Genomic DNA, 19,624 nt, shown 5'->3' on the forward strand with positions numbered 1-19,624 from the left:
GAGATTTTCTCTATCGGTGAGACCTTACCACGTTCAGGTGTGCCAGTTCTTCATCGCTCCGATATAACTTACTTTCGCTTAAAAAAAGAAACCATAAAGATTGAGAAGAATCAGCTGGACCGTTTTACGTCAGTCTGTAAAACCGCGCGTATTATTGAAAAATTGTATATTTTATTTTTCATTAAAACAGTACGGGCAGTTTCGCGTAATTTATAAAAATTTGACATTATTAATCACTAGAAGCTATTTATTTAGTAAAGTATATTATTGTTTAATAATATCGGATAAAATTTGCAGGTGACACTTATAGTCTCGTTTTAGCGAATATTTCAATTATTTCGCAGTTATATCTTTGTACTTGTTCTGGAAGTAACTTTAAATATTGCATTGTGTGTATATAAGTTGTACTTCAAACTAATGTAAGAGTCTTATACTGTGACTCGGCTCTATTTCTAAAGTCAGATCTGCATAAAGTTATTTTTGAAGCAAGAAAGAGAATATAGATGCAAGATAATAAGAGAACGATAATTGCGAAGATGCATAAACAATTTTAATAATAAATTAAAATAAATTAATAAACTAATAATTAATAATAATATAATATCAATAATGTGTTATGTATGTATGTATCACATCATTTGCTATTTTATTATGTAATTAATAATAAGAAATATAATAATATAGAATGCGCGGGTAATATATATAAAATCGCGATAAATTTTGAGATTATACAATTATAATTAATTGTATAATAATATACTCTTATTATATATGAGAGAGCAAACATTTTGGAACGTTTAGAGTCAATAAATGAAGCCGAACTCGAAGCTTAATGAATTAGTCATCGCTCTCCAAAGCCCGGGGGGTTGCTGTATTTTTTCCATTGTGCGCTTTTTCATCCCCCTTCCATTTGAGGGTGCGATGAGGAGGTAGTCTAATCGAGGGGGAACGTGCGCCTCAGAACAACGTACAACGCATCTGGATCAGCTGTCGATGACGATTATTACATATGAGTCATCCGATACACAGCTCGCTTTAAAATGTATCAATGACTAACGCGTCCAGCTCACAATCGTTCTAGCCCCCTCTTGCCCCCTTACCCTTCGGTCCCTTTGTGCCGTACCGGCGTGATTCAAGTACTAGTAGGATCGTGATGAAGGATCTAAAAATACAGGGTATCTGGTGACTTAGCCTCGCCTCGTAACTGCTCATTATCTCGTTTCCACGGTGTGAAACAAAAATGTCATCACGAATGTACACAAGTATGGATATGTTATTGATGACACAGACTGAAATGGGGGGTTTGCGGTATTCCGGAAACAGGATAATTTTTGTGATAAAAATAAGTCAAAGATGTAAAGAATTTTTCTATATATGAAACTTTATTTTCGAGAGAATCGAAAATGCTTGTATGTTTAGAAGCCTGTATGAGTTTTATGAGAGACACCGTCCCAAAATCAATCATTCATTTTAATAGCCACTATCAGAATAGGGTAAAAGTACAACTTTACTTAAGAAAATGGAAGTAAAAAATTTAATATTTCATAAATACATAATTTGGCAATTATTCTTTATTATTTGTTTAATAGATTGTCACATTCTTTTATTTATATTTTATTATTTTATTTATTATTTTTTTTTAATTTTATTTTTTACTATTTTTTATATTTTATTATTTTATTTATATTTTATTAGTTGTGTTGAAATACGTTGAGTGATTTTAGATCACAAACCGATTAAAAATTATGCAAACTTAAATAGAAAATAAGAAAAATGTGTTATATTAATCTTTCGATTTTTCAAACTACTTCCTTTAAAGAACAAAAACTGATGTAAAAAACTGATGTAAAAAAATTGTATTCTACTTCTACATGTTTGACTCTCTTATTTCTTCACGTATTATAGAATCATCGCTTTCTCGGTTGAATCATCTTACACTTATTTGTATACAAGTAAACAGTGACTGAAATAAAGTTCTAGCATTATAAAACCAATGCACATCCGCATACTATTTGCTGAGAAGTGTAAACGGCGTATTGACAGTTAATGATACGACACGTGTCACAGAGTACTACATTGTTTGCTGGTTTACGTTTCACTGACGCGTAACTTGCTAGATCTTATTGCGAAACGAAAAACAAAATCCTTAAGTTGTGACACTGAATATATTAAGAATGCTTAAAGACTATAAAGACGTCAAAATTTTCAAGTGTAAATACTTAGCTGTGTAAAAGTTTTTTAAATTTAAGATTCGATTTTATCTTTATATATATACTTTCTTATTTATAGATATAATAAAAAGATCATATGTTATTCTTTTTTCTAACAATAAGATCTAGAGTCAAAAGTCAAATTCATGAAAAAATTAAAAGAAAAAGAATAAAGCTACAGTAATCAATGAACTTATTGTTAGTCGATCGATGAATCATTGCTGAATTAATTTTTTCGAGGATGATAAACATATTACTCATCTTTTAGATATATTTGATTGTATCTGTTTGATTTGCTTATTGATTAAGTTCTGTTGATATTTTTTTATGTCATATGGTGAGCTTTAAAATATCCATATGCATAAATATACCCATCAAAGAAACTAAAAATATTTCCAATTTAACATGAAAACATAGATGAAACATCATAAAGCTTCTCTCATCAAATTTAAGCAATCTCAGTCTCTGTCGAATTTCGCTAAAGTCAAACACAGCAAATTCCGCAGTAATTTGCAGACGTCTATTCTGCACCACCGACATTGTAATGCGCTATAAACCATCATCAGGCACGAAGTGTTAATCGGCCATCACGGGCAACACATACAGACATTCGGTCATTGACTCGGGTACCCTCTGAAAATAAATATCGGATGCGAAAGGGAGAGGAGGGTGGGAGGGAAAGAGGGATACAGAAAGCTACAGAGAAAAAGAAAAAGAGAAGCAGAAAAGAAAGAAATGAGGGTCGTGCGGGGTTATTAGCGTGAGATGAATCAGCGCAGCCACGCGGACAAGACAAAACGAGCGACCGTACGTCCTTCGAACTCGTCGGAATTTCCTTGAGACTGGACGAGAGTAAGCGAGCGAGCGAACGAGCTATGCTTTCCTACTACGCTTCACACAGATGAGTCAGTCGGTCGGCATGATTCCGCGAGTTATTCGTGGCGGGAACGGAGACAGCGTGTAATGCTCCCCGCGCAAGTCTGTCGGCCTAAAATAAGGCCCGCGGCCGAATCCGCGCATCATCTTTAGACATCATCTCCGCCAGGTCGCGGATTCACCCTTAAAACACGCGTCTTGTCAGCCAATCGCGATTTAACGCCGATTTAATATACTGATGTTAGTTAAAAATGCGCAAAGTTGTGAAAAATTATTGATCGACAGAGAGAGAGAGAGATTCTTATTAATGTTATTAGCATTAGATTATAATTGCTACGACTGCTTCTGATTTATCCAATTCTTTCTTTCTCTACATATAGCTGTAGACGGTCTATAGAAAGTCTATTAAAGTATCTCGATAAACAAAAGATTGATTACTTTCTCATCGAGAGAGTTATATGTCTCTCTTTCTAAGAAAATGCGTGCTGATGCATAGTTCATTAGAAGTAGATGCTAAAAGCATGTGTTATCTTCGCCATAACAAATAATTGCAATTTTATTGTCTTAGCACCTATATTTGCGGTGATCAGTCAGTTGACGTCAGACCCATAGCGATTACAATTCTTGAAAACAGAGTGTTTCCCGAATTCTAAATAGCCGACTAATTGTAAACATATACGCATTCATTCTTAGTCATAGTAATTATTAACAGGTTTTAGTCCGATGTCTGATGACGATATTCGTTATATTAGTCATATTTTGGAAGTTTATGGAAAAATATATATAACATATGACAATAAATTCAGGACTTATCGCAATGAGAAAACAACGAACATATCGATTGTTATTTTAATTGTCAAAAGGATTAAACATTTTTAAAATTACTTTAAAGGAAGAAATATAAAAAACTTGCAGAATCATAAATGCTCGAATGAATTCTGGAAACTATACGCAATGAAATATACAGTCAAAATTTATATTTTTAATTTTTCTATAGAAATTTAAATATTATATAGAGCTCTTAAAAAATTAAAATTTAAATCCGCATGCTTTTTTTAAATAGATAAATCGATATTTTATTCAGTTTTATTAGATAAGTATTTTTCATGACTGCATCTAGATTTTTCTTAAATAGGAAACACAGAATGTTCTGGATTCCCCGCACTTCTTTTTATTTTCCTGTGTACTCTTTGATCATCTTGGTTTTAAAAGGAAGTAAAACCAAGATGTCAAAGAATGCATAGACAGAAAAAAATTCCTTGTTTATGATAAGAAACTTATTACATTAAAAAATATAAATTGATTAGATAAGTGGCAATAGTTGTTTACTTACTAGCTAACATTTATATTATATTTGTAATAGAAAATTTATTTGTCACAATTCTGCAGCGTAGTACAAAGATTACTTCGACTTTTGCATTCTTCGAAAATACGAGATGAGAAACGAACAACTTGTTAGGTAAATCCCATCAAATATTAAAAAAAAAAAAAATTATGTTTCAAACAATTTTCTTTTAAAGTCAGTAAAAAGTAGATGATTACTTCAGATGGTAATTTCTGACTCAGAATGCAATGAGTTAAACCCTCTTGCAGGAAAAGGATGATCTTTTTCGCTTCTGACATCATAATCCGATGTGTCTACAATGAGAAGCCAGGAGCTTCAATAACAGTGTGCTTTATGTAGAACCCAGCAGTATAGTGTCACAGAGACGAAAAGGGTGAGGATCAATGTTGTGCAAAAGATAGTTAGCGACTCCCTTGATTGAACACAGACGATATGACAATCGGTACCTCAGGGTCGTACGTAGTGCTCCGACAATGAGTCATACTTAACCGCATCAGGCGTCGATATCAACGACATTTACGAGCGTATGTTCGACACGCGTCCTTCTATCGGTCATCGAATGACGCGCGATTGAAAATCGGGAGGAAGAGGGAGCGGGGAGTAAAGGGGGACATATGTGGAAAAGAACCGACTTAAAGTCATTTTTCGATTATCGATGGCTTAATCTCCTCTGTCGTGATTTAAAACCACGTGTCTAGCTCCTCGCGTTGCAAAAAAAAATATCGCATTTATTATCGTATTACCGCATTATATGTTTTAACGTGTCCTTGTGCACACGCGACATTCGTTAATTACTTTACTGTCATATGTTTTCAACAATGACATATATTACGACACGTTATTGCGCATCTACATTGATGCTTCTAATTTGATGTATTTTTTTTTTTTTTTTTTTTTTTGCACATTACATTTTTGCATCGATATCAATTTTTAGTCGCGATTGTGTCGTTAGCTTCGTAAAATATGTTGAATATTATTGATATATATTTGAGAATATAATTACGAAAAAATTCCGTTTCTTAATTATTTCAAGTCATCCCCGAGTTTCTTCTGAGTTATTTGCATATAGAAACACTCGACCTGCTTACTCGTTAATTAAGTCTTCGAACGATATGATTAAATAATAATTTGCAATTGAAAAATGCAGTCACTGCTCGACAAAACAGTAGTTAAGAAACTGAAGAACTTTGCCATTTCGCAATCTATACGAAATGTAAACTGGTGGTTCGTCATATTGTAAACAGAATTTTTTGCAAACACAAGACATATATATATTAATTAGTATATGATTCATATCATATATTATAAGCCTCTTCCCTCTATTTACACTTTTTTTATCTGAATATCAATATACATTCTTACAATTAGTATATAATGATTTGACATTTGTTTCGCATTTGCTGTATTTTAACGCGTTAATCATAAAAATAATGCGCAAATTTGCGAGTATGTTGAGTTTGTTAATTTCGTCTCGTTATATACTTTATCACACTCATTATACTTTGGATAAAAACGTTATAATAGGTCCTTATCCTCAAATGGGTTTAACTTCAACAATTAGATAATCTAAAGAATTAAACTCGGAAAAGTTTTATATCGCAATATTTAAAATTTGTTTTTAACGAAAAATATGAGATTAAAAATATATAAAATTTATCAACCGAAGAATAGAAACTTGGGTTCTTGATAATAGAATTGCATCATTATCGCATATGTTTTCCGGCTCTCATTAAGTTTTTCCAAGCATGAAAATCTATAAGTATCTCTGAAAACTTAAGTATTTGTGAACTTTGCAAAGAATGGAAAAATCTTAAGAAATCAAGTATCTTAAAGTTTACTGCTCTCTACGGATGCAGTGTGGCTTGAAAAATTATAATCTGTCACTTGTTTCAATTAAAGAATCTCTGTGTAAATTGAGGTTCTTCTTTTAAGCTATTCTTCTCTCAATATTATGAAGGAAAAATAAGAAATCGGACATGTAACTATGAAAGAATGTCAAGATTCGCAGATTCAGATTCAAGAATCTAAATATATACCGTGTGTCACTTGTTCGAAATGTGCATGCCGGAACAGTTTACAAATTCTGCGCTGGAGCTGCACGTCACGCGCGTACACAATGACGCGATCCTAAAGATCCTTGATCGTATACCGATCGTGATCTAGTGTCGCGGAAGACCTTGAAATCGCGATAGAAAGAAAAAAAGAACAAAATGACGTTTCATTGTAAGCATAATAAACGTTTCGCTCTAAGTGGTTAGTCATTGGAAGAAATTTCCACATGCGTAGATCCTTTCAATATTTAAACCTTTAGATCATTCATTCCTCGAGTCTGAATCCGCAAGTTTAATCCGAATTATCTGATCCAACTTGAATATTGAGATTTAATAATCAGAATAAATAAAACTTTACTATAGTTAAATAATTTATATTAGCAGAGATTTTTTATCAAATACAAGCGCCATTAGAAGCTTTAAAAATTGTGAAATCAATAATATTTTTACATCTTATTTTAGCGACAAAATTGTTATGTTTTTTCAGTTTTATTTTTCTCTTTTAAAAATCGAATTTACTATTGAAATTACTCGATAAACTGATATTAATTATAAAAGTATTAAAATATTAATCATGATTAATTATTTTAAATAATGTTTTCGCGAAATTGAATCGAGGTGAACCGAAATGTGAAAAGTAAGGCGAAACACGATGCAAGTTGTTGGCTGCAGCGGGCCACCCGGTATATCCGTGCATGAAAGAGTCATCTGGTCATCTGGCTGGATCGCCGCGGCGCGTAAAGAAACGTACGCGTACGCGCTCTCAAGTCTCGTCGCATATATACGCTCGGCAACGTTCGGCCGCGATTCACTAACGTCAGCCGCAACTACGGCGACGGTCGACCAATCGGCACGTCGTAGGATGACTCACCCGTGGCTAGTGCCTCATGTAAACTCTCTCGTGCTGTTCTGCTCGTAGTCTCCCGCCAACCGTGGTACGATTTGTATCTTGTGTTCGTACGACAGGATCAAGCAGTGCCAAAAACAACGTTTGTCGGGAGTATCGAGTTATTGGCGTGCTATTAATAGCGCCAGAACTTTTCTTTTCCAATTTTGTGTCAAATGGAGAGGTGAGACGTTGTGTCACAGAGGGGAATCCGTGTCCGGGATTAATTTCAAATATGAGAATCAGAAAGGACGCACCGTGCCTCGTGCTCCGATTGACGCCGTTCGAGAATCTCGAGTCTTGGGGTAAGCTCGATGGACAGATTCCTTTCGCAGCTTTCCTCTTATTACAGCTTTTTTTCACACATTTTTTTCCTGTTTTTACACATGCTTTTCACGCGCGCTTTAAGTACACGTGACATTCATCGACCGGCCAAAGTTCCCTCGAATAGGGAAAACGAAAACAAAATGAGTCAGTGCTAAACAATTTGTTGGATTATTGATTGATTCGCCTGTCGAGATCGCGTACTATATTTATGTTGCATTTTTCATTGCTTACCCACTTGTTGCTATGATTGTTATTATTGATTACTATTTTGGTTTCGTATTTCTGAATCATCGTTTCGATGACGTCATGGTTGACCTAGAGGAATGTACAATAGATATTATTTTCCCTCGGTTTTTTCCCTCTCTATTTTTATAAAGTAAAAAAATCTATCAGTTAAACTAGCAGATATTTTATAAAAGCAAAAAGACCATGGGTAGATCCTAAAAAAGAAATTTGTATGTGTGCCAGTCGGATATTTCTAGCGCGCATAATGTTTATGTGTATATATTTATAAGAGCAAAAAGCTTGCAATAAAACTTTAATTGAATTTAAACATTTATGGATCACAAAATGTAGATCAATCTTTTAAAAATTTTAATATTTGTGCCTTCAATACATAGATCCTTGGATTTTTAGAAATTTATGTTTATAAGTTTAAAAAAATATAGGGGCCAACAATTTCTTTCTAGAAAGATTCATTGAAAGATTCGATTTTATTGTATATATTGTATATAATTTTTAAGCTTTTGAAGAAATATTTAAATATATATACAAATGCGCAGAACAATCATATATTTTTTCCAATTATTTGTTATCTTTATAACGAATTACAGAACTCGGTTTTCCTTAAGGAAACTTTGATGACGCAAGTCGTATTACGAATATTAAAAGATATTTAACATTAAAAATAAGTACTCAAACTAAACTATATAATTATAAACCGTATAAGTTAAAAAGCAAACATAATTATTAAATCTAAATTCAACAATTTATATTACATATATATATATTTATATAATATAGGAAACTGATTTTCCTGTAAATTCTAGTCTATGTTAAGAATCGCGAAGATGTAATTTACCCTTTATTTCGAAACATGCCTGTAGAAATAATCCATATTAATATAAGAAATAATTTTGAAAGAATTTAGATAAAATTTTTTAACAAGAATTTTACTGATTATTATTTTATTAAATGGAAGTCGATCTCATATTTTTCATATATAAAATATTGGGACTGATACTCGTGGTTTTACAAAGACAATAGTTTCTATCTTATTTTTATTTTTGTTATTACGTATGATTTATTACATAATTTATATTAATCGATTTATTTTATTATATTTTCATTTATCTACAGTATCTTAAAACTATTTTGATGATTAGTTTCTTAAGATCAAATCGTATATAGCTTTTTTAAATTTAAATTGAAACGAAGATTATTTCCGTAAATCTTAAAATTAGACATTATTATCCTAACATTGAAAATAGATCGTTATTACTTTTTTAATTGCTTTTAATATTAATAATCTTTCTGTTGCGACACGTCATGATTGTAGTTTTTCTATTTCGCATAAATATACTTGAATTCACAACTTTTTACTCATACAAATCCACAGTGCTTGTTATTCGTTCTTCTATGATACGATTATAAATATAATAATAAAAATTCTTGATACAAATATATCAGAGCAAATCCTTGGATTCCATAGTTGTAAATATTCTTAAGATACCGCTATTTAGAATTCTTGCTTACATGACATTTAAGTAACAGGATTTTCATCGGGTGCGACGATCGCGTAAATCGCACCACTGTCTCGATTGCCTATATCGACCTAAATCAAGTGACCCACATATACGGCTTTTTCATAATGATTATGCGATTTCCGCGACATCGCTTTCAATGTTTAATCCCAATTCGAGACGATTTAAATTTATATGTAAAAGTAGCCGATTTTTTGCGATTTACAATAATATATCCTACATTAAATTCTTCATTTTCACATAACACACACAACAATTATATTAAATGTACTTTACGAATTTACATAAATTTAATTTATTTTTTATTTAGCAAATATGTGTGTTACACTTTAGGATTAACATTTACATTATCAATGGATCAGAATACATATTCAAGAAAAACGTGGGATTTGTAAAACAAAATCAAGATTTTATATATGATAACAAATCTATGACTAACTTTATGATATCATTAAAATGTTAAATGAAATTTTAAATATATTATTATAGATCTTATCTACTACTTTCTCATCACAATCCAAAGTAGGTTAAAAGCTGTGAAAATAAGTTTTGTGGAATAAATAATTATTGAATTATCGCACTCTCTGTGTAATCAAAGAATTGTGGCAGCAAAAGATCTTTAGTGATTGCAATCTGTAGGAAATATAATTTATATGAAGGACATATCAATTGAGATGGAATTTATGCTGTCAAGTTGCTTTGTAAAATTTAATATATGAAATATTATAATAATATATAATTTATGAAATACTTATATATTATTATTTACGGAATGGAGAAGTTGCATAATATCAATGTGCAATATTAATAACGTAATGGCACAGATTTAAAAATAGATCTGTGAATGTTAGATATATGGAAAGTAGATTAATAGAAGAGCTGTAAAAAATTTATGGAAACTATATCTATAGTCTTTTAAAATATTATTTCACAAGGTGTTTTTTTTTCTCATTAAAAATACTATTCATATACTGTAACGATCTCGGTTTGAAATCGTGAAATCGGAAAGGAGCCAACATTGGAATAATGATTGGCGACGACAGTTTGGGGTTGGTGGCCGCTTTGCGAGAACCAACCTGGCGAGGGGCGATTCGGAGCGAGGAGGGATAACGAGTGAGTCATGCCAGTTAAGCCAGGCCAGGCCTTAGCAGCCACAGGTCAGGAGAGGAAGACACTTTTAGCCCACATTTCTTCCTTGCCTTCTCTCTCTCCTTTTCGCGTTCTTGGCGTTCCTTTATTTTTATCCACCTTCGTTTATTCTCAGCCTGTTTCTCTCTTTCTACTCACTTTTTCCACGCTGTATCGCATTATCCCAACCTTTATCCTCGTGTCTTCCTCGCGAGCTGGAGATCCAGATGACGACACCACCCTCTGAAATTCCTCTTAGATCATCTGTGCGATGCTTAAGCATCTGTGACGATCACAATTGATGTTTTCAGAGATCGCTGAGAAAAAGAAGAACACGAGAGCCTAATTGGCTAGTATATCCTTATGGTATAAGCAACGATTACGAGTCGTGTTCTCAAGCCTTTTTCTTCCGCGATCCTCTAAATTAAAGATTCTTTATTTCAGAGATATTTCCAAAAATTTATGATCTTCTGGTATTCTTTCACGATTTCGAATTTATATTCAAGTTAAATTGTTTGGATCTCGTGAATTTTGTGGTTCTTAAATTCCGAAATACACATTTATGTTTCCGAAACGCTTGAATTTTTACATTTCTTCGTTTTCAGATATTTGGAATTTCAAGCCTTTGAAATGCTTGAATTTCAGATTTGTTAAGATCTTATTGTTAATATCACGAATCTTTGATTTGTTTTGCGATCTTTTGCAATTATTTTCTTCGAATTTTTGAATTTTATAATTATTTAAATACGAATGCAATAATCGTTTTACGCAATGTTTATAATCTGATAAACTAGATAAATAAACTTACTTAATCGATCACTTGTTAAGAATTTGTCTCATTTATGTGTAGAATGAATATATATAATTTATAGAGTTATCGCGTACATTTTTTTAAACATAGAAATAAATGATCAAACTAAAATGTCAATAGTTGACAAAATAATGTCAAATTAATGACGCAAAATAAGATTAATGAAAATATTATTTCCCTGATCTTATTTGTAAATACTTAAAAGTTATAAACGAATCTCTTTGAACAACGCGATCTATATGAAGAATCTACAAATAGGAGACGGGATCATTGTGCCAGTTATAATTATTTTGGAATATACGGGATATGTATATCGAAATTAATAAAGTAGCTCTCAATGTTTCTCGTAGCATTTCTAACAAATATAGAATCGTGACCAATCGCGTGTTCAGCGTTCACCGATACATAACAAGCGCTGCATATATTTCATATGCAAGTTTGTGAAAGCAAATACATTCTGTGTCCGCAATAATTTTCGCTTCAAAGTAATTTAAGAATAAAATTGTTTTTAAAGACAAGCTATTTGCCTAATCGTTCGACTTATAATATATAATAATATATTTAATAATATATATAATAATATATTTTATAAAATAATAAAACATTTTTCCATATTTGTATAAGCTCCTAAGAGAGATGTAAACGTTAATTGATTTAAAGAGAAAAATCTCGTTATCTCGTAAAAAAAAAAAAATTGATTTATTGAACTAATGGACGATTATCTATTTCAGGTGGACACAGGGAGTTTCACAGGCGGCATCGAGAACTATGCGAGGACACGCTTCTGCCGAACGGCACCGCCACCGATCCCTCGACGACGACGACGACGACGGTGAGCGGCTGCACGAGTCCCGGACCGGGTTGTCCCGTGCTGAGCGTTTCCGGTCCACCTACCCCGCAGCCGGCCGACATCGACAATCACCCGGCATCCCGCGTGTTGCCGTTTCTTTATCTCGGTAACGGCCGGGACGCAGCCGATCTGCAGTTACTGCGCGCCCTCGGCGCCACCCGGGTCCTGAACGTCACCTCGCAATTGCCCGGCTACCACGAGGAACGGGGTATCACGTACAGACAGATACCCGCCTCGGACTCCGGTCATCAGAACCTGAAGCAATACTTCGAGGAGGCATTCGATTTCATCGGTGAGTGGGGCGAGATTTGTTGTACTTATTGTTAATTATTTTCCTTTTTCGGAGAAAATATATAATATTTAATAAATAAATTGTTTTAAATAAATATATATTAAATTTAAACAATATAATTCATTAAATATAAAATATTTAATATTTAATATTTAATAAATATATAAATATTTTTTTTTATTCGGAAAATAATTCTTCGTTCAAAATCCATGCAAAGAATGTTATCAAAAAGATTGTCTCGTATGTAATTGTAATAATAATAAATATATCGACGCGCCCTGATCTATCTCATTGTCAGATCGTTGATATCGCGGAACCATGTGATAGTTGATTAAGCGTGATTTTCCACGGTTACGTCGATGGTAGATTTCCTGCTGTTCTTCTTCCGGTCGTGTTCATTCCGTTATTTCGCTACAAGTAGTAACGGGCCCGCAAACGGAAACAGGGTGTAACCAGGCGTTTCCGGTGGACCATTGAACCAGAGCGCCAGAAGACCAGAAGAACCTTTCATTCATGAAAGCATGAGTCATGCGCGCGCATCCATGAAACGTAAAAGACCTACCTCTCCCTTCACCCCTTGACCCTGCGCACTCGCTCCTTCTTTATCCTTGACGTCGATTTCTCCTCTCGTGCGCTTATGCGTGTGCACATCTGCGATGAAACGAGTGGAGGGGGACGAGAAGGGAAGGAAGGATTTTGTGCGTACAAGGGAAGCAGTCGTGCGTGGGGATTGTAAAGGGGCTGGTAAGGGCTCGAAAAGATAGGAAGAAGAAGGGAGAAAGAAAGATGGCTCTCCCCCTTCGAGCAACTGGTGGAATGCCGGTTGAATAAACGGATTCTACACCCTTGTCGTGGCCCCCCGTTCTTGGCGAAGGTTTATTCCTGAAAAATTCTTTCCCTCACGTGTTGTGATTCATTTAATTTCGAATTCAAGAATGCATGAATCTTTCATAAGGCACACTTATTTTTTTTATTGTTCAGAGCTTGTAGTTTTTGGTACATACATATAATAGTCGAATTCCACTTTTGAATTATCTCTTTGGTGATGTATTGTCATAATTATTTTCCATTTTATAGAATAACTTACATATCTTTTAAGCATTAATTTTTTTATATTAATAAAATGAAACAAATGATATATATTGCCTTATAAATATCACAAAAACTAAATAGTTGAAGATTGCTTATTAATTGAGGTATTAAATAACGCTGTGTGTTGCCAAGTTGTTAAATCAATTAATTAGATAGATACTCATAAATATTCACATATTCACATTCCCGCATTATGCACCCTCGGAAAAAGATATATATTTTTGTATTATAATTGATTCAAGAATTCAGAGACTTTTTAAAGTACTAATACAATTTTTAAACGCACGATTAGAATATTATCTTTAAAGAACAAAAAATAACATTGAACGATTTATCGCATGCAGTCGAATTCTTTCGTAATGCGACGTCTGCATAGTCTGCATAGGATCCGGGCGATGCAGTGACTCACTGGCGATACGATAGCGTCCCCCATATATTGCATAATCGAGTCGACTGTTCGAGTTTCATGACTGCTTCGTTTCAACGTTTACGAGCTCGACTCGTTTCTATTTTTCAAAAGCAGGCGTTTAAGTGGATTTCATAAGTCTTGAAAACTTTTTTTTTTAAAGAATTTCGAATAAAACATAAACAAAGCATCTTTTTTTAACATTGTAATAGCGATCTATAATCTTATATATATAAATTATCTATAATCTTATATATATATATATAATAAAATTATATATAAATCAGAATTTTCAATCACAATATAAATTGTTCAAATAATTATTTATTAAATTTAATTTATGTAACTTAAAAAAAAAAGAAAATTAAAATAGGATAGTCTCATCATGATTATTGAGAAGTTATCTTTAATTATTATAAAATAAATTTTTTTTACATTGTCAAACAATTTCTTTTATTGTTTTTGTCTCGCGACAATTTCTAAGGTTTTTGCGCGAAATTCCATTTGAGAAACATTGATGTACGCGATAACTAACACAATAAGAAATATATTGATCATTGTGCAATTTGTCTTGGTGTTTCAGAGGAAGCGCGAAAAGCCGGAAGTAGCGTGTTGGTGCACTGTCAAGCCGGTGTGTCGCGCAGCGCGACGATTGCAATCGCCTACATAATGCGGCATAAAGGCCTGTCGATGGTGGAGGCGTACAAGCTGGTGAAGAACGCGCGTCCGATCATCAGCCCGAATCTAAACTTCATGGGTCAGCTGTTGGAACTCGAGCAGGGTCTGCGGGCGTCTGGCGACGTCATCAACTCTGCGCCGGAAGATCCCGCGACGACGACGACGTCGACGGCGGCAACGACGACAACGACGAGTAGCTGTCATCAGTGCAGGTGGAGTCACCAGCCTAATAATGAAGAGGTGGTCACTTCCGGTTGTAGTGTTTGAGACCGAGATCCTCTCTTGTATCTTCTTTTTTTTAAATTCTTTTCGAGAATATCAAAATCGTCGACGCCGGCATCGAAGCGTCGCAAACGAGCAGTAAACATATCCTGAGATATCATCGAGAGCAAATGTCGGCGTTCTTCCTGTGCCTCTTCGTGACAAATCCGGATGATTAATAATTCCCGGGATTGGATGGTCCACCGTTTAAAAATATCGATCGCAACTGTAGAAAGAATTGTACGATATAAAGCCTTCGATCGATTCTTGAAATTATGAAACGCGAAATTTTGGGCTTTTTCAATCTTCGCGTTTTCCGATATTTGAATTATCGCATTTTTCACTCAAGGCTTTTTGGCCTAGAAAAATATTCGCCCTTCGAATCTTTAGTTTTTAGAACTGAGATGTTTTTAAATTCTGGAATTTTGTGCCTTCGGGACGACCATCCAGTTAAAAGGTAAGCTGCCAACCTAGACAGATCAACTTATTAAGAGACTCGCAAGGAAATGTATGAAGAAGATATGTCACACTCTTGTGACAAATAATTTATTTCTATAAATAGATGTACATTATTATTCTCCATATAGTGAAATACCACCGTATCCCGTATCACATATTAAAGTTAATCCATATGCTCCATATGCGACAATAAATCACTTTGACATTAGTCGAGCAGTTTCAGTTGGGTAAGCTTATTACGAATGTGACGTACCTTCTTTATGCTTGTAACTAAAGAAGAAAATTAGGAGCGGATTTTCTATTTAGGAGAGGCGCAAAGTGGCAGGGAGCGTATTCCGCAATCAAAAAAACTTGTGCGCTCTCTTTTAACTTGAATAACGAATAGCAGCGCATCGCGATTATTTATTTTCAATCGCGGTAAACATTACTTGTACTTACGATACACAGTGTTCCCTAATACGCCTGGTCGAGTCAACAGAGAGGCAAGTAAAACGTGCGGAGTGCTCGTTAACGAGCTTCTCGTTAAATAAGCGGTCGTGTTGTCGTCCGGCATTGTTTATGCAAGAGGAAGCGAGGGAGGAGGATACGTTGTTGACGGAAGTAACTGTTTAAATGATTAATTATAGGCAGCTTGCAATGTCGAGGAAAACTCGAGACTAAATGTTAACAAATGAATGTTAGTTTTACAGAGACTAAAGAATAATATTCATTAGGTTTATGTATGATTATTATATTACAATTGAAATATCATTTAACGTTAAACATAACACATTTTGATACGCGTTAGTATAAAGAAAAACAGCAGTATATAATATAATGTATTTTTTATCTGTATTATTTATCACAAGAAGTATGAAAGATTCATTAAATCCAATAATTTTTATTTTGGCTTTCTGCCAAACAACGATATCAACGTACAACAGATAAAAATCGCACGCTTGCCTCTCAATTGACTTTTTTTATATCAGGCATGAACTTTTGCTAGAAAAATTATCCTTAGCACGGAGAAGATAGTCGTCTAATCAACATGTATGGGGTGTCACGAGAAAAAAAATGAGATTCTGATTTTTAGACTAATGGAGTTTTTTTTGCAATGATGGATTGTCATCTTACAATATTTTTTTAATTATTGTTTTTGATACAACTTTTTCTTTTAAGTTAATGTGGGAATAGTAATAATAAAGACAACTTAATTAATTTTCAATGTTAAATGTGGACTAGGTAAATATTAAACATGGCATGATTGCATTTTCAAAGGAAATTTGTTTATAAATGTTTCGACGTAAAATCAATATTACGTATTTTATACTACAACTATTTTTATTTCGTATGAACAAATAAAAAATTGTTTATTTCGTATTATATTTTTTCAAAATATTTTATTTGGAATTAAATGTATTGAATAGATATGAAATATATAAATGAAGAAAGAGAATTTTCTTTGAAGATATAAGTCTATTACTGCTACATCGTTCATAAATATTTGCTTATATTGCAACAACATAACAGCAGTCTTGCAGTACAGTATTGCAAAAATATTATAGATATATAAAATTGCAAAATCTCTCAACAAGATTGCAGCAACTATGCGATGTAATTTAAATACATATGCAATCATTTAATGTTGCATTTTTTTATATTGATTTTTGTATTTCTCTCTCAAAAATATGATAAAGTATTCAAATAGGAATCCAATAAATACAATTAAATATATAAAAAAAAATTAATCCCCCCCCCCCTAAAATCCTAAAATAATATCCAGAATATAAAGGAAGATGCGATTCTATGAGTACATGAATACTTATATGAACGATATAGTATATACATTTTTTCTCGAGGCACCCTGTAAATCGAGATCAAGTAAAACGGAATGTTAATTTAATGATGAGTCTCTACGGAAGGAAAAAACTGTTTATTAATAAGTAAAATAAAAATGATTGTTAATAATTTAAGTTAATACATCCAGGTAAATGAAAGAGTGATAATGAGAGAGTAAGAGAGAAAGAAAGAGCGCGAAGATAGCGAGAAAGAAAGCAAAGATGTAATAAATAAAGCGGATCGATCGAGATCATTAATCGAATGTGGGGATTCGTCTGTTTTTGCGTCTATATTTCGATTGCAACGCGGTTGATATATTTGATAAAAAATATATAATAATATATCGTTCACTGAAAATAGCTTAGTTCGTTAAGCCTCCCTTAGCATTTAAGGATCTGGTTGAGATCCAACCATCGTGATCTAGTCGTTTGTTGGGATGATGATACGTACGATGTAAATGAAACGAGATATGAAGCGCGAAGATGCTCTGTAATCTACGGAACCATGTAATGGTCAGAAATGTAAAACCGTGTAATTTATTAGATAAGGTGCAAAGTGATGACGGAAGAAAAAAACTGAACTTTTCGGAAATGTATTGTGCCATGTAAACACAATCTCGCGGTTCGACCAATGAGAAAAAAAATCATAATCGTCGCATGGGCGCCTTATTAACGACTTAATTATATTACCTAACCGACAATAACTTGGAGAAGCTATGTCGTGAGCGTGAATCGCGAGAGGAGAGTTGTGAACGAGACGGGGAATAGAGGGAGAAAGAACCAAGTTCCTTATAGGATTTTGTCTACCACGACGAATTCTCAATTAATTAAAACAATTTTCAAAGAACGGTACATATCAGTGAAGCGTTGCCTTGCGATGAAACGACGAGAGAACTGATAAAATAGTCGTAGAGGCGTACGATATAGACAATTAAACGATTTAAACAATTAGTTACCTTGCCAGCGTTCGGGAGTGGAGAATAAAAAAAAATGGGAGCGGATTGATAGAAATGTAGAGTACCTGTTGCATCACACAAAATATGTGTACGTATTTTATCGAGGCATTAGCAATAGCTAATACAACGACTTGCGATAAATCATGGCATTTTTCATTAATCAAACGACAATTAAAACGGTCAGAATTAATCAGCCGTTTACTCTTGAATTCCGCGCTTTATTACTTTTGCGACTCGTAGCGATTTGTAATGGATGAATAGAATCGGAGGATAAAAGTCAGATTTTTACTGAAAGAAAAATAAACCTATTGCGATAATTGTCACTTATTCCCTTAACAAGAAGCTTAAATAAACAATGTAATTTTTTTAAGCGATCCGCCTTTAACTTTCGATTCTCCAATTTTATACTATACATATATATATTATTTTATTTAAAAATTAGTTTTTTTCAATGCAATTGACATTTTTGTATTAATTATTAGTTGAAGTTGTAGTCTTTTTTAAAAACAATCTTTATCTTTTCTTTCAAAAATTATAGTTTATTCTTAAAAATTATCGCTTAATATTAGTCCCAAAAATAGTCTTTTATGATTAGATAATAATGTGTAAGCAAATCAAATTGGCGATTATTTATTGCACATCGTCGTATTTTTTATTGTTAACGTGCGTGCGAAGGGTATCGCTTGCCCTTTCGAGATGTCTGTTTGCGCTTTTTAGAGGTATCTTCTTGAAATTAATCGATATATCTTTCTTTAAACGCGACACAAAGTATTTTAACAAAGTTTTATACATTTTGGAAAATTACATACTTTACGAATCGAATTTCCGCGACCTTTCAGCGGAATAAGTTACGACAATGAGATAAATCCTAGCAGAATCAAAGTGTACATTTCAAAAAAGGAAAGCAAAGAGCAAACTTGTGAAAAAAAACTGGAAAGGATTTGGGAGGTGAAAGAGAAAGAGAGAGAGAGAGAGAGAGACCCCAAATGTATGATCGGATCCCAACGATTTGTAATGTACAGCTACGTAGCGATTAGGAAATATTAGCATAAAGATGTAACTATATTGCGTATGTGCGTGCAAGTATTGTATTATATTAAAAATTTATTTAGTTATTTTATGAATAAAAATGCAAACTTTGCCGATTCATCCTGGGAGCTGTTTCAACCTCGTATTTTCGCGTCTATCACAACCTGAACTTTTTCTATACCACAAATTAAAAAAATTGTTATAAAACAGCTTTGAACATTTTTAATGCTAATTTTGCAAGCTATTTTCAAAAAATCTTGCGTATTGCAGATTAAAATAATAATTACAACGATATCGTATAATAGAACAATTAAGATAAAGAGTATAAAATACAAAAGATGTTTCGTTTAATCTTTATATATGTGACTATAAAACATATTTATCTCT

The 19,624-nt window shown here is 33.2% G+C and overlaps 1 protein-coding gene across 2 annotated transcripts in view; it reads left to right on the forward strand.

Annotated features, from left to right (window-relative positions):
- Positions 1-19,357, forward strand: part of LOC145939550 (dual specificity protein phosphatase 10) — a 43,998-nt gene extending 24,641 nt beyond the window's left edge. For both annotated transcript variants that reach the window (XM_083043947.1, XM_083043948.1), the window contains 2 exons: positions 12,129-12,539; positions 14,621-19,357. In XM_083043947.1, coding sequence (XP_082900073.1) covers positions 12,129-12,539; positions 14,621-14,982 — 773 coding nt within the window. In that variant the 3' untranslated portion in view covers positions 14,983-19,357. The remainder of the gene's footprint in view (positions 1-12,128; positions 12,540-14,620) is intronic.
- Positions 19,358-19,624: the final 267 nt, after the last annotated feature.

The sequence above is a fragment of the Prenolepis imparis genome, unplaced genomic scaffold (genome assembly GCF_030444845.1).
Source record: "Prenolepis imparis isolate NDT839.2.m4 unplaced genomic scaffold, iyPreImpa1.0 SCAF_8, whole genome shotgun sequence".
NCBI lineage: Eukaryota > Metazoa > Arthropoda > Insecta > Hymenoptera > Formicidae > Prenolepis > Prenolepis imparis.